The 23330-nt window shown below is 41.3% G+C and overlaps 1 protein-coding gene across 7 annotated transcripts in view; it reads right to left on the bottom strand.

The window, feature by feature from the left end:
• The window catches only part of TFDP1 (transcription factor Dp-1), a 121814-nt gene that overhangs the window by 75719 nt on the left and 22765 nt on the right, over positions 1–23330 (bottom strand). The window contains exon 1 of one of the 7 annotated variants that reach the window (XM_077158765.1): positions 2882–3063. The exons of the other annotated variants lie outside the window; for them this stretch is intronic. Within the exon in view, the coding sequence (XP_077014880.1) occupies positions 2882–2884 (3 nt within the window). The 5' untranslated portion in view covers positions 2885–3063. Of the gene's footprint in view, positions 1–2881; positions 3064–23330 lie in introns of those variants that run through there. 7 annotated transcript variants of the gene reach the window in all.

The raw sequence follows: 23330 nt of genomic DNA, 5'->3' as shown, positions 1-23330 counted from the left end.
AGTGGGACTAATTTTTTCTCTTTTCCTGAACTTCATCTGAGTGTCAGAAAGAAGCATCACCATATCTGATCACCAGACATTAAACACAGACAGATAGGCAGACACCACGTATACACACGCACATCCTTATAAACGATGAGACTTAACAAATTCATCTTGGCTAAAGAATGCCTCCCTCCTCATCCCTCCTGGATCTTCAACCATGCCAAGGACCAGGGACAAGCAAGACACTGAAGAACTACAAAGCTTGGACTGGTGTGACCCTTCCAAGAAAATTCCCAGGAGGTCTGATAGCCAAGATATTAAAGAATTTACACCTGTGTGAGCAATGTCACCTTCCACATGTTCTCAAGGTCAAAGCTTTGAAAGTTAAAACCAAAAGCATGCTCAGCCATGCTGCCAATTTCTGGATTTTCTTACTGAGAATGTGTGAGAGTATTAGGAGACCTTTGCAGACTTTACAAAATAGTCCTGTTTCTCAAGGAAAGTCAGTGTATATTTCCAAACCTTTATTCTCTTCCTATTCTTAGCAAAATACAAGTCCCTGGCAGGCAGTATGCTCTAAGGCCAGAGCCCTAGTCCTAGGATGAATACTCTGATGTGTAGCCCCAAGGAGTTAGAATTTTTTTAAAGTACACATGCATTGCGGCTCAGGCACAAACAGCACATACATACACACTTCCGCAGTTCACAGAACCATTCTGAAACCTCATTAGAACTAGCCAAGAATCCACTGCATGAGAGTAATTACCTCAGGGCAGTGGAATCGGGAGATAGTAATGGGGGGTTATTTTATTGTTTTAATTAAATGTAAAAATAAACAAAAAACATCAAAAGGCATTAATTCATAGAATAAATTACAGGCGTGCATTTCTACCTCAATGACTTAGCCCCTGAAAACAGAAATCAAGGATCATGCTGGGTACAAAGACCACAGGCTTGGAGCCAGACACCCATGGGCCAGAGCCCTGCGATGCCACCTGCCACTCTCAGGTGACCTTAGGCAATTTACCAGACTTCTTCAAAACGCTATCTTTCTCTACAAAATGAGGAAAATCAACGCGGGCCCACAGAGTTGTAGCGAGGGACCACAGATGCGATGCGCCAAAAAGGTCCCCTGTAAGTGAGCTTAATCTTTCTCACCCAAAAATCCCTATTCGGAAATTCACTCATTCTGCTGCGGTGAGTTTCCTCAGTCCCCTTCTGGTGGGATTTTATAAGAGATAGGATGCAAGATGAACTTTATGCCAGTCACTGGGGGGTACTTTACAGAGCAGAAACTAGCCGGGACACCTGGATAATAAGATTGGGGGGGGGGGGGGATCGGCCCGGAATCCCTGCGGGATGCCTAGTCTGGGAAGGACGGATCAGAGACCCAGGTAAAGCACAATAGGAAGCTCAAGTAGGGTACACACAGTGTCCAAATCTGGGCTTTGAGAAACCAAATCCAGGTACCCACATGAAGGTATCTGTCACACTGGCCTCGCATGCTACAACAGAAAAGGCTCTGGAGTGCCCAGAAGCTGGAAGATGCCTGTGAGTCGTATTAAGGCAACAGAGCAGTAGCCAGGAAACTGGGCCACAACATGCACGGATGGCTCCTCCTGATGTCCCCCCATCTAACCCAGCGCCTAGCACAGAGGACACTCAGCCAGCAGGTGGCTTGGAGGGCGAAGATGATGGCAATGGAGATCCACGTAGCAGGTCACAGCTGGCACCAGAGAAGCCAAGACTGCAGGGCCTCTCTCTCTTGGACCCGTCAGTGTGCTCCAGTTACACTGTCAACTCCACAGCTACTGGTCACCAGGGACAACACACAGAACATAGAGTCCAGTGGTTAAGAATGTAACCAAGTCTGGGTCAGGACTGAGCCCCTCCGTTATTCACAACTGCCAAAGGGTTGGGGGGGGAGAGACCCAAGTGTCCACCCACCAGCAGATGAATGGATAAACAGAATGTGACATGCACATGATGGAATATTATTCAGTCATCAGAAGACTGACGTTCTGATACATGATACAAAATGGACAAACTTTGAAGACATCATGTTGAGTGAAATAAACCTAACTTAAAAGAACAAATATTGCATGATCTGACCAATATGAAATCAAAAGAATTAGTAAATTCATGGAGTCAGAACCTAGAATGCAGATTACCAGGTGCTTGTGTGGGGCTGGGGAATGAGGAGTTAAAAGGCTTAACAGGTACAGAACTGGCTGGGAGATGGAAAAGTTTTGGTAACAAATGGCGGTGATGGTCACACAACATCATGAATGTAATTAACACCAATGAATTGTATACCTGAAAGTGGCTAAAAGGGGAAACTGTGGGTTGTGTATATGTTACCAGGATTAAAAAAAAAGAAACAAAACACATTAGAACTGTACACCACACAGTGAACCCCAATGCAAACTATCAACTGGCAACTACAGTATAATGGTATTGTTTCATCAATTGTAAACAAATGGTATCACACTAATGCAAAATCTTAGTAACAGGGAAAACTGTGTGTGGGGAGTTACATGAGAACTCTATACTTTCTGCATGATTTTTCTGTAAACTTAGAACTGTTCTAAAAACAAACAAATAATCAATGAATGAAGGGGGGGGGGAGGAAAAGTGAAGCAGGAAAGAAAAGCTTGAGCCCAGATTTAGCAATTACATCTGTGAAACCATAACCTCTCTAAGCCTCAGCTTCCTCGCCCATAAATAGCGATAATAAAAGTTCCTAGCTCTTCAGGTCTTGAAATAATACATGTAAAGCTCTTAACATAGTGTCTAGTATATAGTAAAGGATCAGGAAATACTAGCTATTTCATTTTAATATTAGTGTTGCTATCATCATTATCATCATGTAATCAAATAAATAATTACAACTCACCATGACCGGTGGAAAAACAGCAGAAGTGGGTCAGTATCTGCTGGAGACAAACATGCAAGGTCGACCATCTCCTGGTCTGCTCAAGGGCACCTCTGCGCAGAGGGCACGCCCATCAGCTATACCTAATCAACTTCTACCAGTTATTCCCTATCATATCCTCCCTGTTTTATTAACTCCACAGAAGTATGACCCTGAGTTTACTTCCTTGTTTATTATCTGTCTTTGCCATTAAAATTAGCAAATGAATAATGCACTGTAAATCTATATAGTTAGGGACTGGAGGTAGAGAGAGGAGGAAACTTACAGAAAGAAAGGGGGAGATGCCTTAGGTTGAAAAGTGGCTTTCCATTAGTGGGATGCCACTGGCGCAAGTACTGGCTCCTCTCCCCTGGCAGCAGAAATGTGCTATTTTTAATGTGTGTTGAAGACACCATAAGAATAGTATCTGTTTACTGCCAACTAAAGAAAGTCTACTTTAGGCGGCCACCTCAACCAAAGCAAGGACAAACCCAGCCCTATGGGGCCCTCTCCTCCCCACCTCCCATCAAAACAAAGGATAAAGAGGCTGGGGAGGTACAAGACATCAGAAACAAAACCCCAGCTCAGGGACCCACTGTGACCCTGTCTGCACTTTGAAAGCCATCCCGCCATGCACAATTACCATTACGTTATTGCTCAGAGTAATCCATTTTTAATATATGCCAACACAGGCACTTCATAAGAATAATGTAAATCACCCATTATCAAAATGGAAATCTCCTGGTAGTACAACAGAAGGTTTTGGCCTTTCCTGTACTTCCAATGCTTATATATCCACTATTTAATTGGGCAATAAATTCCCATTTCTGAAGGTAGCAAGCTAATTCATAAAGGAACAACACAGCTGCCGAGATGACTGGCTTCCCTTTGCTGATTCTCAATCCTGCTCCTATTATTTCTGCAGCGAACCTTAGCAGTGATTTTGAAAATCAGCATTCATGCAAAAATTCCAAAACCCAGGAAATCCAATGTACCAGAGAATACACTCACAAAAATTATTCCAGGAGTGGAATACTTTAATAAGAGCCTTATAGGAAGACTTACGTCCAACTTAGGTCAATCCTAATAAAATTAAGTTGTACTCTCCAAGGCTGCACTGTATCAGGTCCCTGGGGAAATGCAGTGGACACCCTGGCTTTGGCTGCCTGGCACAGACCTGCTCTTTCTTCCTCCCTCTATTGCAGCCGCATGGTTCTTGCAACAGCTGCCAAGTCAGTTAATTTGTCCGGGAGTAGGCCAAACACGGTCCTCCATGAGAACTGCGATGAACAGGCCAATCTTTCTTGCAAGCCTCAATTTTATGACATAAAGCTCAATCAAGAGTAATTAGATGACTTATAGATCAAGAAATAAAGAAAGCCCAGTTGGTAAAGAGAGAAAAGAATAAAGTAAATCCACATATAAGTGCCATTCAAGACAGAAGTTTAACATGGTAGTTCTAGCTATATATGAAAACAGGGATCATTTTTGTTCCTGGATTCCAGGAATAACCTTAAAATAAATTTCTTTTGGTTAAAACTGTTTCTGTCCCTTGCAATTCAAAGGGAACCTAACATTAAAAACCTGGCCTAGGATTTTAAGATCTGCGACTATAGTCCACTAATTTCATTAACCCCACATGTGTCAAGACAGGGTGTGATACCTAATAACTTTTTATATTTCATGTTTTCTCATTTGCCGTTTGGTTTTCTCCAGTGAGAACCAATAAATGCATGCTACTGACCTTTAGGACCAGAAAATTCTTTGTGGTGTTGAGTTATCCTTTACTGTAGGATTTTTAGCAGCATCACTGGCCTCTACTCACTAGATCCAAGTAGCACCACCCAGTTTTTACAAACAAATATATTTTCAGACATTTCCCCAAAGGGGGTTGGGGTTGGGGACAAAATCACCCCTGGTTAAATACCACTGATCTAAAGGCATGATTTCTGGTCTACATGCCTCTACACTGCCTCTAAAAAAAAGTCATCTCCAGAGCTTCCTGAATGAACGAACGAAAGAATGAACAAATACCTAGCCATATTCTCTACCCCAATTTTCAATTAAATACATCAGGCCTAGAAGATAGGACATTTGCCCTAAAAGGAAATCAAGTGGTTGGTTACTGTGGCTGCTTTTAAAAGCCTAACCTATCTCCACAAGGCACAGTTACTAGCATACCCCACAGAGAGTCTTACACACATAGAAAATTATCTCTATTTCATAACACAATGTGTCAAAATCACAAAGGAAATACAAGCTCTCCTTTCCATAAAGGAAATTAGAAAACAAAAATCTGATTGAGAGTTCTTTTGTTCACAGATAAACTGAAAAACGGTAATGTAAAATTTTCTAAAAATCAAGCCAGGCGGATATGACTTTCTTATCGAGACATAACCTTGAAAGGCAGATAGATCTCTGTCACTCCTGAACTGACAGGACCAGATCACTGCTGCAGATGGAGCTGAGAGGACCAGTCTCCAAGAGCCTACTGGGATCCAGGTGCCCACCCCAGCCCCCACTTCCCAGCACACTCCTATTGGCTGGCATCTGTGGCCAACAGGAGACAGAAGAAATGATGGGAGTATGGCTTGAAAGGCTGGGTCCTTCCTTGTTCTCCCCTGGATCACTCCCTGGGGAGGAAGCAAGCAGCCACGCTGTGAGGACCCTGGAGCAGCCCTATGGAGAGGTCCCTGTGGGGAGGAACTGAAGCCACCTGTCCAAAGCCACATGGGGGAGGGCTCATTGAAGCTGACTCGCCAGCCCCTGTCAAGCCTCCAGACCTCAACAGAGACCCCAGGATACCTGGGCCTAGGCACTCCCAAATTCCTGACCCACAGAAGCTGTGTGGGATGATAAATGTTTATCGTCACTTTAAGACACTAAATTTTGAGATCGCTTGTTTTATGGCAACAGCAAACTAATAAAGCAGTTAAATATTTTTCTCTAGAACATTAAAAAATTAAGTGCTTCTCTTCATCAACCTGGTAGTCACTGAACATATTTTTGAAGGAAACTTCAACAGTATCATGCCAACTTTGTTTCAAATTTCTTGATGTAATATTACAGTTGCAGTATTGCATCTGCAAATTGTCAAAGACAAAGGGTCATGACCAAAATGATTTATCTAAGTTTCCTTATCTTCAAGACAAACAGTTTTAAAGGCCTTTTTATAAGGAGTGAGGACCCTGTGAACAAGTACACTAGGATGTCATTTGGTCAGCCATAGCGAAGCCAGATGAAGAAAAGGACAGCCATTTCCAACAACTGAGCACTTAAAAGATTTTACAGTGAAAAATAGCAGAACAGGACAGACCCTCTAGAGGTCAACTCGTTTCCACATGACTAATTTAAACTACTCAAATATTTGTTCACCATGCTCTTAAATGTCTGAAGATATTGCACAACAGATTTGCCCAAGTCAAACCTAAATTTAAAAAACCCTTAGGTATATTTCTTATAATTCTGCTTTCTATATACACAAGCTGGCCAGCACTCCAACAGAAATTTGTAGGCTGGAAGACAAACGCACACCCATACAGAGACACCATTCTGCCTATTTCAGGCTAACTATCACAGGAGCAGCTGTGCGCAAACATTTTTTGTTTACATACCATCCATATGCGCAACTTATTCCCATTAAAACTTCTCTCAACATGCACAGTGATTAAGGTGCAGGGAAGGTGGAAGAATGGGGAATAGGCATTTAAATAAAGGTCTTGTCTACTTCACCTACATCACTTTAAGAATCACTATACTAGAATATTATGAATTATTTATGACCAAATGAAATTCAGTATAAAAGCCGGACTGTCTTGAAACCTATACAAACTAATCTAGTTACATACAGAAAAGTTATTACCATCATCACTTACAAGAACTGGATCCCACCCTCTACCCCCTAAATATGCAGCTTCAGCCTTCTTATAATTGTGCTTGCTTTTCTGAAACACCACTCTTTCTCCCTAAAGGGGGAAAACCCAAAGGATAACTGAATAATGTAATAAAGAACTCAGTGACAGATAATGAAGTACAGCAAGAACCAGCTAAGTATAGGAAGACGTTATTTTCAATCCCTCCTGGGAAAAATAAAATTATCACGTTGCTGATACAATCACAACTTGTCCACCATTAAAATACACCCCAAGTAAGTTCTGTAAAGCCACATTTCAGTCTAGTCAGTCATTCCCAATTTCCAAACCAAAATGTAACACAGGACCAATTTGTCTTTCATTACTCAATGGTATCCAACTTTAGAAAAGTCTCCCCAAAGACTCCCAATTTATCAAGATATTCATTCCACTTCATTCTTTGGGATTCCAACCAATGTGAAGACAAGCTCTCTCAATCTAGCAGTGTAACCCTAGACAAGTTTTGGGGCTCTTGGGTCTCCAACCACTTGAAAAATGGAGACAACAGCACCAGCCCTATCTACCTCACAGCTTCCCTATAAGAATTATACAGTATGATATGTGAACAATTTTTACAGGGTGACCAGCCGTCCCGGTTCGCCAAGGACCAACAGGGTTCCCAGGATGCAAGATTTTCAGCACTAAAACCAGAAGTATCCCAAGCCAACCAGGAGAGCTGGTCACCCTAAAGTGACCACTGCTGGTCACATGTCAGTTGTTACCAGTAAATACCATCAAGTATCTGTCCACTAACAAAAGTATTTATGTATATATATATATATATATATATATATATATATAATTTACCACTACCCAGGTGTAATAACACAACTGAGGGGGGCACCTACCAGTCTTCTGAGCACAACTGCCTTCCAATTTTCCACTTCCCTAGAGCAAAACAGTCCAACATCAAGTCACTGCTTTCCTAAGTAGAGAACTGAAAATGACTGGTTCACAAAATCTTTTCTAAAAGACAGCATTCATTTGACCTTGTTAAACTTCTATTTTCAAAATCTAATGATTCTACACTAGTATCCAACCACTCTCTATGTACGTAAGCTCCTGGTTAGACACATTCAGCTTTTTGGAACAATCTCCCCACCCCCATTTTCTTCTCGTATTTCAGTCTGTGTTTCATCCCCACTGGTACTTTAAATATTATGGCAGTCCAAGGCCCTGCCACAAATTATATTATTTAACAACACAATTATCAGTATAATAATAGTATACTACAATATATCCAATTATAGCTTCTTTGTAATTTTTTTAATATGAAGCCATTCTTATGGGTTTATATTTAGTAAATATTACAAAGGCCCAATTACACAACCACAAATATTGACTTGTTAAAAAACATTGTTGTAACGCTACCAGAAACTCACCGTTCACATAATTCTTTCTTCCTTGTATAGCGTATAGATTACAACCTATACTTACATGATAACAAGCATCAAAACATAAATTGTTTATTTTTTAAAAATGCATTGCTGAAATTACAATTATGTCCCTATACTATCTTTATACTTAATATGCAAACTTAACCTCCCATTAAGAAAACTTTAAACAGCTTAAGAGACCATATGTTAACAAATAAACAAAAACAGCAAATGCACTCAATTAGCTAAAACAACCTAACCTTAATTTCTCTGAGAAAAACTATACTCAAACTTTGGTATTCCTATTTAATGGAAAGAAATAAAAGTTGATTACAGTCATACCTTAAGAGAGAAAACTGAACTATTAGTAGCACCAATAACAGGAAACATGTCCCAATACACATAACACTGCTATAAAACCAATTAAAAATGAGAACTACAAAATTAAATACAATTATTGGTACTTAATAAACTTCACACGTGCTTACTATGTGCCAGGCCCTATTCTGAATGCTTTACAAATGTTAACTCATTTAATCTTTACAGTACCCCTAGGAAGGGGTACTATTATCCTCGTTCTACAAAACAGAGCCCCGGGAGATGAGGCAGCACAAGCTGTTCTTACAAACATTCCATTGAGTACCAAGTCTGTTAAACATTGCTCAGACCTTATTCAATCTCACCAATACCCTTTAGCTACGCAAGACCATCATCATCTCTTCCCTACACTCAGAAAAAAAAAATCACTTTCTCACTGAGTTCCTGGCCTACAGGTTTGATTCTTTCCCAAGCCATCCTTCCTTTTTAAAATGCACATTTAACCATGATTCTCATTACCCTTCAGTTGTTTTCATGACCCACAGCATAAAGTGCAAACCCCTAAGCAAGACAGAGACAGCTCTCAGGATGAGGCACCTGCCTCCAACTGCAGCCCACCCCTCACTCACATCACTTCCTTCCCAGCTCCCCGCCCCTCTCCCCCAGCTATGCTAATCAACAGGCCAGGCTAACACACCCTTTCGCTGCTCAGGCTCTGTCCCTCCTACCAGGACTCACTCCAGATGGTAATGCCTTTGGAACATCTTCCTCCACATGCTTCATCCTCTGTCCACTGGTTGACTCAATAACCATCTACTGGGCACAGAACCTGTACCAGGCCCTATGCCATGTAGGGTAGACACAGCAGTTAGCAAACAGCACAAGTCCTTGCACTGTAGGAGCTAATGGTCTGGAAACAGGGTCCTAGAAAGGAAAAGATAAAGCCCTGTGATAAGGGCAGGCAAGGACCATAGGACCTTAGGGGAGGGGCAGCCAGCACCTCGTTAGGGAGATAAAGGAACGCTTTCTGCAGACGGTGAAGTATAAGCTCAGCTCAAAGGATGGCCAGGAGAAAAAGGAATGGTGGTGTTTAACATTCCTGAGCAAGTGAAAGACTGGTAAGGTTGGGAAATAAAAGTACCAAAAGAGTTGGAAACTGAGTGACATAATCAAATATCACCTTCTCAGTATGGCCTTCCCTAACCATCCTATTTAAACATGCAACCTTTTTTTAAAAAAAAAACCTTTATTATGGCACTTTTATTTTTATCTTTGTACTTTTTAATATATATATATTTCTACTACCAGGAATTTTGCCTGGTAAGAAAACTACTGAAGCAAGAAGGCTGACGTACAAGCTGAATAGGTTTACAAGTGAGGCCAAGAGGAAAGGAAACAGAAGAGACAGAGCAGGGGTTGATAAACTTTTTCTTAGAGCCACAAAGTATAGTAAATACTTTAGGTTTGAGGGTCAAAAGGTCACAACTATTCAGTTTTGCTGTGTAGCGTGAAAGCAACCACAGACAACAGGTAAGCAAATGAGCATGGCTGCATTCCAATAAGACTTTATTTACAAAAACAGGCAGTGGGCCTGATTTGGCCCAGGGGCCATTTACCAACTGAAATTGCAAGTGTCACTCAAGTGACACTAAGGACCACATTAAAGGATGGAACAGTGGAGATTTTGAAAAGGTGTAGTTTAACAATGATACTCCAACCTAAAAAAAGGTAAGCACAGGAAAAAACTACATACTAACCTCACTTATAGATAGTTACACAGAAATACTTGCAAAGACAATCTACAGCCACATTAAAAGAACCCACGATGGCCAAGTGGAGTCAAGGCCACAAAAGTAAATGTTAGGAAGCTTTATATATTATTTACCTCATTACCTCCGTAATGCATTTCATAAAGTTCAACATCCATTTATAATTTTTTTAAAACCTTCTAATAAGCAAGATTTAAACACATGCATACATATCTACCTAATAATCAATACGGACAGAAAAGGTGAGAGCATTGTCATTAAATTCACAATCAGACAGGAATGCTGAGTAGCATTAATACTATTTGATGGTGGCCATATCAATTAGACAAGATAACAAAATAAGGAACAGAAACATTGAAAAGACACAAAATTTATCATTTGCCCTCATTAGAATCATTAGAAAATATATCAGTAGTTTTCTTTTAGATCGGAACTAACTTGGTAGAAAAAATAAAAATCAAAGTACTTTCACAACAGCATAAAAATATAAAATATAGAGGAACAACCTCAAAAAACTAGGTTAGAACCAAGGAGAAAATTACATAACTTCACTGAGGAATATACATGATGAGCTGTTCAGCATGTTTCTGAGCAGAAAATATTAATCTTACTATTTAAACTGTGTAATAAATGCAATTTTAATAAAAACCACTACGAAATTTTGGGGGTGATCTTAATTAGTTGACTCTAAAATTCATATCAACAGAATGAGAAGAAATATTTTCTTAAAAAGACTAGGCGGAAGGCAAACCCTACAAAACACAAAAGACCGGAAGCAATGGGGATCTAGTGTGTAAGCACAGGCTATTATGCAGATCTAAAACCCATCACCCCGTGGCAACAGCACCTTGAGTTTCTTTTTGAGAACCATCTTTCTACTCTCTCAGCCCATGAAGTTCATGGGCAGCTCTCCCCTCAAACACCAGAATGGACAGGGACTGTGGCCAATCAGCACATTCCACCCAAATGCCTTAGTGATTCAGTCAGGGGTGAGTGTTAGACCCGTGGTTGCTGGGCTTGTAGAATATGAGTCTGGAGTTGCCATCAGCCATCTTGGCACTTGAAGGGAACATGTCAGAGGTGACACCAGCTCCTAGAGGGTAAGGCAGGCTGACTTCTCAGCCAGTCCTCAACAACCCCACCTTCCGGAACCTTGCCCTGCTGCATCTCCTCACCCTGAACCAGTGCCTTGCTTCCAACAAACAGAATGTGGCAAAGGGAAGATGAGGTTTCAAAAGACAGTGACTTCTCTCCTGCTGACACTTGCTCGCGTGCTCTCGCGTTCTCTCTCTCTCTCTCTCTCTCTGGCTCTCCTGCCTGTTTGTTCTGACAGAGCAAGCTACAGTGTCGAGAGCTGCCTCGTGGAGAGGCCCAAGTGGGCAGGAACTGAGGGCAATCTGTAGCCAACGGCCAGGGAAACGACGAGGCCTCGGTCTAGCGACCTGCGAAGGTGGATCCCGCCCCGATCAAACCACTGATGCCTCGGCGGCAGCACGGGACAAACCCTGCACGGGAGGACTCAGCACGGGGCAGACCCTGCGCGGGAGGACTCAGCCAAGCTGCACGCAGATTCCTGAACTACAGAACGTGTTGGCATTTCAAGCCAGTTTGGGGGTAATCTGTTAGACGGCACTAGGTAACTAATCGAGGGGAGACAGTGAAGAGTGATGGGTAACCACCCAGCTCCTTGACTCCTCAGCTATATAAGCCAACACACCTCCTGCTCAAGCCATGTGCCTGGGGTTTCTGTCCCTTGAAGGAGAAAAAGAAAACTACCAGTGAGATTATAAACCAAAGGGACAAAGTTGGATTGTGTTTGGGGAAAATTTTTGTTAGAGCTAAGATTCATCACATAAAAAATAAATTCCTAGTAGATTAAAGTCTAAAGCAGAAAAAAATAAAGGTAGGAATTTCATATTTGGCAAGAGCAGAACAGGTTGTTTTGGATCAAGCCTCCCACTGAAAGCCATTGCTGTTTATAACTATCTAGTAAATATAAATAGAAGATTTAAGTAAAAATAAACACATACATATTTTCATCCATTTAAAGCTATCACAGCATTACTATGGCAGGGAGGAATTAAAGGGTCAGGATCTATACACCCAGAAGGTAAGGGAAACTCAGGGAAGTGAGCCAGGCACTTGGGGCCACTTTTCTACTCAAAGAGATTGCCAGCTCAGAACCAGCAGCTCAGAGGGTGAAAAAAGCGAACCGAGCAGAGCCTCTTTCTGGCACTCACAGGACTGGGAAGACAAATAAGGAGAAGGGCTCTTGGTGAGCACTCGAAGTTTGGGTTAATATACCCAAGAACCACATCCCAAAAAAAGCAAACTGAAAATTATCAAGAGACTACCCCTCACAAAGAGACATGCCCAAACTCAAAAGACCTCAATCCCTAACTGGGTTAAAAAGATCTGAAATTACTACTGTCCATAGCCTACCTGCCTACCAAAAGCAAATGTCACTCCTCTTCGAAGGACTATGTCATCCAGAGACTAAAATTTTCTCTATAAGTTTTTACATAAAGCACCTAACACTCAATAAAAGAACACCCAAGCAAACAAGAAGACATCTCATGATCAACAGCTAAGAGAAAAGCAGACCACAGAAACAGTCACAGGGAAGTTATCAGAAGTAAACTTTAAAGTAACTATAATCAATATGTTCACTAAATTATAAAATAAAATATGAAAACGAGTAGAATATATGGAATAAAAATAATAAGGGGACACATGTTAAAATAAATAAATAAATAAATAAATAAAATAAGAACTTTAACAGAGAATTAAAAACCATCAAGGAAATTCTAGAACTGAAAAATACAGTAACTACAGTATAGTAAAATTAACTATACACCAAACAAGGCCAAAGAAAATATACAGTTTGAAGCAGAGACAATAAGATGGAGAACACAGAAAAGAAATGAGGCAAATGGAACAATATAAAAAAGACTAAAAATAGGGGACATGACTCCCAGGGATGAGCCTGGCCCTGACACTGAGGGACCAACAATGCCTTCCTGACCAAAAGGGGGAAAAGAAGTGTAACAAATAAGGTATCAGTGGCTGAAAGAGTTCAAACAGAGTCAAGAGGCTGCTGTGGGGATCACTCTTACTCAAGCTTCAGTTAAGACATTGCTACCTATCACAGCTTGTCAAACCCCAACCAAAACCCTTCCTGCCAATCCTAAAGAACACATAGGGCTTCATATGAGATTCTACAAAGGTTCAATGCACTAAGGCAATCTTCAGAAACCTACAACCTCCAGATGGGTCTCAGGACCAGGTAAGTCCTCAAACCTGGAGGGCCCAGCCTCTCCAGAACATCAGCTAGTTCCATCTCCCTACCCCATATTACTGGCAGCCCTTTCCAACATGAAAAAGTTGGAATGGGCATAGCCTAAATACCCGTAAAGTATGGGAGAAAGGTCAAAGGTGATGGCGGAATTATACAGAGAGGGTAGGATATAACAAATGAGTATGATTGCTGAATCATTATATTGATATTTCTTTTAGTCTCTAGTATCTTAAGAGCAGTTAGAAGTAAAAACCTAAAATCGTGAACTGTAACTCATACCAAACTCTGAAATTTGTTCAATAACTAACTGTTGGGATGTGCTTTGAAATGTATTGCTTTTTTTTTGCATATATGTTATTTTTCACAAAGAAAGAAAAAAAAGTTGATTGTGATAATAAATGCACAGCTATATGATGATACTGTGAATCCAAGAAGGAAAAAGAGAATGTGGCATGCGCTGGTTTTAAATTGTTGTGCACCCCAGAAAAGCCATGTGAGCCCTGATTCAGAGTTGCTGAATAGGACCTTTTAATTAGGTGACTTCTATAGAGATGTGTCTCCACCCATTCAAGGTGGGGTTACTTACTGGAGCCCTTTAAGAGGGAACCATTTTGGAAAAAGCTACAGAGCCCACAGCCAGAGACCTCTGGAGATGCAGGAGAGCACCCCCAGGGAAGCCTTATGAAATGAGGAGAAAAAGCTGGCAGAGGTCACCATGTGCCCTCCCAGCTGACAGAGGTGTTCCTGACCCACTGGCCTTTCTTGAATCAAGGTATCTTTCCCCACTTGGACATTTTTAGAGCTTTAGAACTATAAACCTGCAAATTAATAAATTCCCTTTTTAAAAGCCATTCCATTTCTGGCATATTGCATTCTGGCAGCTTAGCAAACTAAAACAGGGCAGAAACAACATATAAAGCACAAATGGCAGAGAAACAACAAAAACTTATCTTCATCAAAAGATATTAAAAAGCCAAAAAGGCAAACCGCAGACTGGGAGAAAAATACCTACAACACATGGATCTGACAAAGGAATATATCCAGAATGTTACATAAAGAAGTCCAACAAATCAGTATAGAAAGACAAACAACACAGTTCTTTAAAATCAGCAAGAAAAACTGAAACAGGTATCTCAGAGAAAAAGCCATTCAGAAGGCCAATAAACATATAAAATAAAGTGCTCTCATCTTTTGTCATCACACCCAAAAACTAAAAATCTTTAAAAGTGTTAACAACAATTGTTCCGATGTAGTACAACTAGAATTCTCACATCGAATTCTCAAATGGAAAGGTAAGTTGGTACAATGCTTGGAAAAAGATTTTAGCAGCATGTACTAAAGCCTATGCTTTATTCTATACCTATTCTATGCCCCAGCAATCCACCCCCATACATATATACGCAACAGAAATGCATACACCCACCCACCCACACACACACCCCAAAAGGCATTTTGAGGGGATGTTCAAAGCTATTAATAGTTACAATTGCCAAAAACTGGAAACCATGCAAACATCTACTAGTAGTAAATGTATAAATGGTGGTATATTCAATGAACTACTGCTGTTCACAACAACATGGCTGACCAGAAGAAGCAGACAGAGCAGTGAGGGCACTGTTGAGGACAAGTGCAAGGGAGGTTTCTGCAAGCTCACAACGGTCTGTATCTTAACCTGCAATTTATTCTTAGAATTTGGGCACTATATATGTATATATCATTCATTAAAAATTAAAACAAAAAAAGCCATAAGAAAGCTAGGAAAAAAAAGATGAACAGTTTTATAAGCAATAATAAACAGTCAGAAAATAAATACAATATTGGGACAACTGGTTGGCCATTTGGAAAAATAAATACTTAACTTCCCTACTTCATTGTTACATCACAAATCAAGGCCAGTAAATCAGGTTTCAATGTAATGGAACAATATTGCTAGTATAAATCTGTCATAACCCTGGGGTATAAAGGGCCTGTCTAATATCCCAAAATGTAGGCACCTTAAAGAAAGTTCCTAGTAAATTTGATTATATATTGTGCTGGTTTGAAAGAATGTATGGACCCCACAAAAGCCATGTTTTAATCAAAATTCCATTTCATAAAGGCAGAATAATCCCTATTCAATACCATATGTTTGAAACTGTAATCAGATCACCTCCCTGGAGATGTGATTTAATCAAGAGTGGTTGTTAAGCTGGATTAAGTGACGACATGTCTCTACCTATTTGGGTGGGTCTTGATAAATTTCTGGAGTCCTATAAAAGAGGAAACATTTTGGAGAATGAAGGAGATTCGGAGTGAGCAGAGAATGCTGCAGCACCATGAAGCAGAGAGTCCATCAGTCAGCACTTTGGAGATGAAGAAGGAAAACACCTCCCGGGGAGCTTCACGAAACAGGAAGCCAGGAGAGAAAAATAGCAGATGACACTGTGCTTGCCATGTACCCTTCCAGCCAAGGGAGAAACCATGACTGTGTTCACCATGTACCTTCTCGAATGAGAGAGAAACTCTGAACTTCATCAGCCTTCTTGAACCAAGGTATCTTTCCCTGGATGCCTTTGATTGGACATTTCTATAGACTCGTTTTAATTGGGACATTTTCTCAGCCTTAGAACTGTAAACTAGCAACTCATTAAATTTCTTTTTAAAAGCCATTCTGTTTCTGGTATATTGCATTCTGGTAGCTAGCAAACTAGAACATACATCAAATAAGAATGTGTATGAAAGAACACAGCATAAACAAGTCAAGACAAATGACAATATCGGGAAAGTAGACACACATGTGTACATGACAGGGCTAAAAACATACCAAGTTATGTACATCCCAAGCTCTTTAACATACCAAGTACTCTTATAAGTCAATTAAAAGACAAATACCCTAATAGAAAAATATAAAAAAGGGCCACAGTGGCTCAGCAGGCAAGAATGCTCGCCTGCCATGCCAGAGGACCTGGGTTCGTTTCTCGGTGCCTGCCCATGTAAAAAAAAAAAAAAAGAAGAAAAGAAAAATACAAAAAGACATGAAGCAATTAATGAACATATGAAAAGATATTCAACCACATTAATAATGAAAGAAATGCAAAGAAAAATATCCAACTACTGGATTTGCAGAGATTTAAAATCCTGCATTACTGGAGGATTGCAGAAGAAAAAGCAAACCAAGTTTGACTGTTAGGAATCAATATGAACTGATACATATTTCCAAGGTTTTCAATGTGCTTCAAAAATACAGATCAGGGCAGGCCACGGTGCCTCAGCAGGTAAGAATGCTTGCCTGCCATGCCCGAGGACCCTGGTTCGATTCCCGGTGCCTGCCCATATTAAAAAAAAAAAAAAAATACAGATCAACAATTTCTCTGACCAAGCAATTCCAATTCTAAGAACTGATCATGAGCCAATTACAAGTATTTTTTAATCACACTTCTGTTTATTATAAAGGTAAAATATTGGAAATAACCTAAATGTCCATTAATACAATTAAATAAATTAAGGTATATCCTCACAAAATATCATGTAGGCATTAAAAATGATCTATATCCTGACAGCAAATATACTTTTCAAATATTGACTCAACTGAGGAAACTGAAAACTTGATGTGTAATGATGTATTTTGATGATAATGAATTATTGTTTACTGTTTGGAAAATTTTTAAAGAGCTCTTATCTTTAAAAGATACATACTGAAAAATTTATAGATGAAATGCTATCATGTTTATGACTGGCTTCAGAATAATCCTGGACTGATGGAAGACTCGGAGAGCAGGAATTAGAGGAACAGACAAAAAATAAGATTGGCCATGAATTGATAATTATTGAAGCTGGGTGATAGATAATGGGAGCTCACTATTATATCCTCTCTACATTTGTGTGTATCTGAAATTTTCCAAAAGTTTTTTGTTAATTATCTATTTTTATATTTACTAGCATGAAAAAGTCTATGATAAACCGCTGAGTAAAAACCCTAGGAACAAAATGTATGAAATGAGTTCATTTATGTAAAAATGTCTCAGAAATGTGTATGTATTACACATATAGGGTCTTATCCCCAAAGATAATCACCAACATGTTAACAGTAGAGTCATTCTGGACTATATGATTTCAGGTGATTATTATTATTATTATTATTATTTACTTTCTTGATAACTTTTTGTACCATTTGAAACTTTAAAGGCTGTTTTCTTTTTTTTTAATGAAGGATACAGCATCCTAAGAGTACGATGACGATAAGGGACTAACTGGCCAGAGACAAAGATGGAGGCTGAACCTGGGTATCTGGGTCAAGGAGTGTGTCCAGGACCAGGAAGGGTCACCCACAGAAAAGTAACCTCGGATGGCAGCAGAGTTGCAATGGAAGCAGAGGACAATGAAAAGATGGTACAGAAGATCACAGATAGCTCCATCTGAGTCACAGAACCAAGTTAGATTTTGCTAGAGAGCAGAAAAGTAGTCTGGAGAAGAAATGTCAAATAGCAGAGAGAATGCTGATCCCTCCCCCACATGACTTAAATTACAAAGGAATCAAAGAAAGAGCCAACTCCACCTAAGTGGGCAACTGAAATCCATGTCCTGGGGGTGGGGGTGGGGTAGGGGGGAGTCTAAAGTCTTGTAAGGGGAGGGGAGGTTGAAGCTCTACAGGTTAAATTTACAAATTCACAAGCTCAAAGGAGAGGGAAATAGGTGTGTCAGTTTAGGGAAGCAAAAAGATTTGCTTTATCTGAGGGTACTTGGAAACAAATAGCAGAATTGAGACCCAAAAGGATTTTTGGAAATTCAAATTAAGTAGCATAGGGTAAGCCCCTGGGCTACCAGGCCAGTGGATGAATGACTTTACTGGAGGCACATCAGCAATCAACAAGTGAAAACATTAAGGAAAGGGAAGGGCAACACAAATACAAGTGGCTGGTTGTTCTTCTCCAAGGTAATCAAAATTACGAATTAAATGGACAGCCTAGATGAATCTCTTTAGTTTTCTTTTTTTTAGTTGGATTTGACAATCTCAAAACTCTCTTCCAGCTCTGAAATCCTAGAATACCACAGTTACTAGTTCTGCAGTAACACTCACTTGGTTCCGGCCTTCTAAATACATATTATCAGGAGCCCACCTCTTCCACATAGTCAACTATAAATTAGCATTTTCATCCAATTCTTCCTCACCAAACTGGACTCAAATGGCATCAGGCGCTGAATCATTTAAACTATTATTCCCCTACTCCAAAAGAGTACATGGCTGGAGCCACCTCACGTTCAGACCAAAATGTTTTTTATGTTAAATTCACTATTTCATCCCTCCCTAGAGTTACAGTTCTTCCTAGAAAGAAGCTAACCAAATTTACATCACTGGCTCTTCTAATTCATAAATCTGACTGCTTTGGTCTCCTTTAGTCATTACTTTAACGTTTGCTCTTCTGCCAGAAGAAAAACATCATCCAACGCTTTATTATATTCTAGACCAGCAAAGATGCAAAGCTGCCTGGAAGAAACAATTAAAAATTTTTTTAAAAGACAAAACATTTCTTAATATTTTCTTATGTTCCACTTTTGGATGTTTTCATGGCTGATCTGCAGTAGATTTACTCTGCACAGCATGTATTCCATTCTCTGAACCTAAGCAACAGAGGAAGAGTGTTGACTGGGGAAACGGATGGGGGACAGTTAGGCAGTAACCAATGAAGCCAGGGCAAGTTATAATGTTTATTTATCAATACATATTCCGTAAGAGAACAAGATTTCACTTTCTTTTCGATTAAAATGCTAAATTAGAACTAGAAGGGCTGCAAAACAAGAAATGAGGGAACACGTGTACCCAGAGACAGCGTAAGCTGTGTCCTTACCTTATTCCCAAGAGCCCTGAATTGTTACAGGGAGCACTCCTTCTTTCCTTAGTTGTGCCACCTTGAGTGGAGGCATCTGCCAAGAGTTTTGTTTAGACCAACCACTAATGGCCAAAAAGGGTGCCTCACACGGCCCTGTGAGAAGCCCCAAATGTCTTTAAAGCCTCTGGTTTCATTCTTTCCAATTCATCCAAGTTCACCAGGACCTGGGCTAAGCATTTCATGTGTTTTCTCATTTAATCTTCACTACCTGTAAGGTAGGTATGCTTGCTGTCTTCCTTTTATACTAGTAAACTGGGGCTCAGGATGCGCCTGGGTCACACAGCTAGTTAGCAGTGAAGCTGGGATGGAAACCCAGGCAGGCCAACACTCCTAGCCACTACCCAATGAAGCCACCTACTCCATAACACAGCCGAGTGTCTCCTAATACGAAAATACCTTCCACTGAAGCAGTCGATAAAACATCCACTACCCCGTGGCTGCATGTGGCCTCGCACACATCCCCACCCACAGCTGTCCACGCCTCAAGGGGTAGAGACATCTCCTGCATACCTGTGTATTTATTTTACCAACCAACTTTAAAAATAACAATATACCATTTTAACATCTCTGCTGGAAAAGTCACTACAGAATACTTGTTCCTTTTAGAAAAAAATCTAAATGTCCATCTTAACAAAAATCAAGTCATCTAGGAATAAGAATTCAAAACAGAGGAGCACTCATCAATGCCTCGCCAACATCCTCAACGGGACTCTCCCAAATCCGAGTGGCTCTGAAGGTTGCTGTGAAGCAACAATTACTCCCAATGGTGAGAGAACCAGTACATGAACCACAAGGAGGATGCGGCCAAGCCACGGCCAGAAAGAGCCAGCCCAGGGCGCTCGCCCACACAGAGGCCTGCTGGGGTCGTGCTGACCACAGAACCAGGGATGGACAGCAGACCTGCTGTTGGATGTCGCCAGGAGTCAAGAGTGACGGCTGTTAATCCAGACAGGAAGAAATCTCGATGCCATGCTATGTGGCAGTTGCGTGACACACCGACACCAAAGAAAGCACAGTTCTCACCATCGGGCCTTTCAGACTGAAGAGCTTATTTAAAAAGGTTCAGCAAGCCCACCCATCCCAAGGGAAGGAGTGCTCAAAAAATATGGACTAGCTTTCTCCACAGGCGGGCGGCGCTCCCGCCGCCATCCAGCCCTCCTCTCCCTCTTTCTCTGCGGGCGGGCGGCGCTCCCGCCACCATCCAGCCCTCCTCTCCCTCTTTCTCCGCGGGCGGGCAGCGCTCCCGCCGCCATCCAGCCCTCCTCTTACCCCTTCTCCGCCGGCGGCGTTCCAGCCACCATCTTGCCCTTCCCTTTCCCCTCCTGCTCCGGCGGCTCTCCAACTACCACCATGCCCTCTTCCGCCTTCACCGGCTTCTCCACCACCGTCCTCGACAGCCTTGCCACCCTCACCTTTCCTCCTCCAGAACAGCTACTAGGGGAGTAGAAACGATACAGAACAGCTTCCAGAGCCACGACAGAGATCAAAGAGACAGCGTACCCCATCCTGGAACGGCTGACTGTCTGGGAGAACCAGCTCTGGTGAGATGCCGAGGGGCGCGGGCTTTCCCGGGCGGGACAGCAAGCGGCCGGAGTCCCTCCCTTCCTCCTTCCCAGGCAGGCTGGCAGAAAAGGGCAGGCGGTCCCCTCAAGCCGCGGCGGCTGGCGCCCCCAACACGCGAGGCCCCCCCGGACCAACTGAGAGAATTGGATTGGAAATCCCCCGACCGCAGAGAACGGTGACTGGGGGGGTCCCTTCCAAACACGTGACTCCCCGGTCCGGCTGGGAACAGTGCACTCTCCCGGGCTGCGGTGGCTGGCGCCCTACCACCACGCTTGGCGCCCCGGGCAGACTAGGAAATTTGGTCGGGCGCTCTCCCGGGCTGCGGCGGCCAGCGACCCTCCCCGCGTTCGGACCCCCGGGCCGGCTGGCACTCTTCCAAGCCGCTTCGGCTGGCGAACCTCCCCCATGGCGAGAGTTATCCAAAGTTAAAAGACCCACAGCTCCCCCTAAGATCAGGAACAAGACAAGGATGTCCACTATCACCACTATTATTCAACATTGTGTTGGAGGTTCTAGCCAGAGCAATTAGACAAGAAAAAGAAATACAAGGCATCAAAATTGGAAAGGAAGAAGTAAAACTATCACTGTTTGCAGACGATATGATACTATACGTCGAAAACCCGGAAAAATCCACAACAAAACTACTAGAGCTAATAAATGAGTACAGCAAAGTAGCAGGTTACAAGATCAACATTCAAAAATCTGTAGCATTTCTATACACTAGTAATGAACAAGCTGAGGGGGAAATCAAGAAGCGAATCCCATTTACAATTGCAACTAAAAGAATAAAATACCTAGGAATAAATTTAACTAAAGAGACAAAAAACCTATATAAAGAAAACTACAAAAAACTGCTAAAAGAAATCACAGAAGACCTAAATAGATGGAAGGGCATACCGTGTTCATGGATTGGAAGACTAAATATACTTAAGATGTCAATCCTACCTAAATTGATTTACAGATTCAATGCAATACCAATCAAAATCCCAACAACTTATTTTTCAGAAATAGAAAAACCAATAAGCAAATTTATCTGGAAGGGCAGGGTGCCCCGAATTGCTAAAAACATCTTGAGGAAAAAAAACGAAGCTGGAGGTCTCGCGCTGCCTGACTTTAAGGCATATTATGAAGCCACAGTGGTCAAAACAGCATGGTATTGGCATAAAGATAGATATATCGACCAATGGAATCGAATAGAGTGCTCAGATATAGACCCTCTCATCTATGGACATTTGATCTTTGATAAGGCAGTCAAGCCAACTCACCTGGGACAGAACAGTCTCTTCAATAAATGGTGCCTAGAGAACTGGATATCCATATGCAAAAGAATGAAAGAAGACCCATCTCTCACACCCTATACAAAAGTTAACTCAAAATGGATCAAAGATCTAAACATTAGGTCTAAGACCATAAAACAGTTAGAAGAAAATGTTGGGAGATATCTTATGGATCTTACAACTGGAGGCGGTTTTATGGACCTTAAACCTAAAGCAAGAGCACTGAAGAAGGAAATAAATAAATGGGAACTCCTCAAAATTAAACACTTTTGTGCATCAAAGAACTTCATCAAGAAAGTAGAAAGACAGCCTTCACAATGGGAGACAATATTTGGAAATGATATATCAGATAAAGGTCTAGTGTCCAGAATTTATAAAGAGATTGTTCATCTCAACAACAAAAAGACAGCCAACCCAATTACAAAATGGGAAAAAGACTTGAACAGAAACCTCTCAGAAGAGGAAATACGGATGGCCAAGAGGCACATGAAGAGATGCTCAATGTCCCTGGCCATTAGAGAAATGCAAATCAAAACCACAATGAGATATCATCTCACACCCACCAGAATGGCCATTATCAACAAAACAGAAAATGACAAGTGCTGGAGAGGATGCGGAGAAAGAGGCACACTTATCCACTGTTGGTGGGAATGTCAAAGGGTGCAACCACTGTGGAAGGCAGTTTGGCGGTTCCTCAAAAAGCTGAATATAGAATTGCCATACGACCCAGCAATACCATTGCTAGGTATCTACTCAAAGGACTTAAGGGCAAAGACACAAACGGACATTTGCACACCAATGTTTATAGCAGCGTTATTTACAATTGCAAAGAGATGGAAACAGCCAAAATCTCCATCAACAGAAGAGTGGCTAAACAAACTGTGGTATATACATACGATGGAATATTATGCAGCTTTAAGACAAGATAAACTTATGAACCATGTAATAACATGGATGGACCTAGAGAATATTATGCTGAGTGAATCCAGCCAAAAACTAAAGGACAAATACTGTATGGTCCCACTGATGTGAACGGACATTCGAGAATAAAC

This window comes from Tamandua tetradactyla, chromosome 4 (assembly GCF_023851605.1).
Source record: "Tamandua tetradactyla isolate mTamTet1 chromosome 4, mTamTet1.pri, whole genome shotgun sequence".
Taxonomy (NCBI): Eukaryota; Metazoa; Chordata; class Mammalia; order Pilosa; family Myrmecophagidae; genus Tamandua; species Tamandua tetradactyla.
This window is presented reverse-complemented; position numbering and strand designations above follow the sequence as displayed.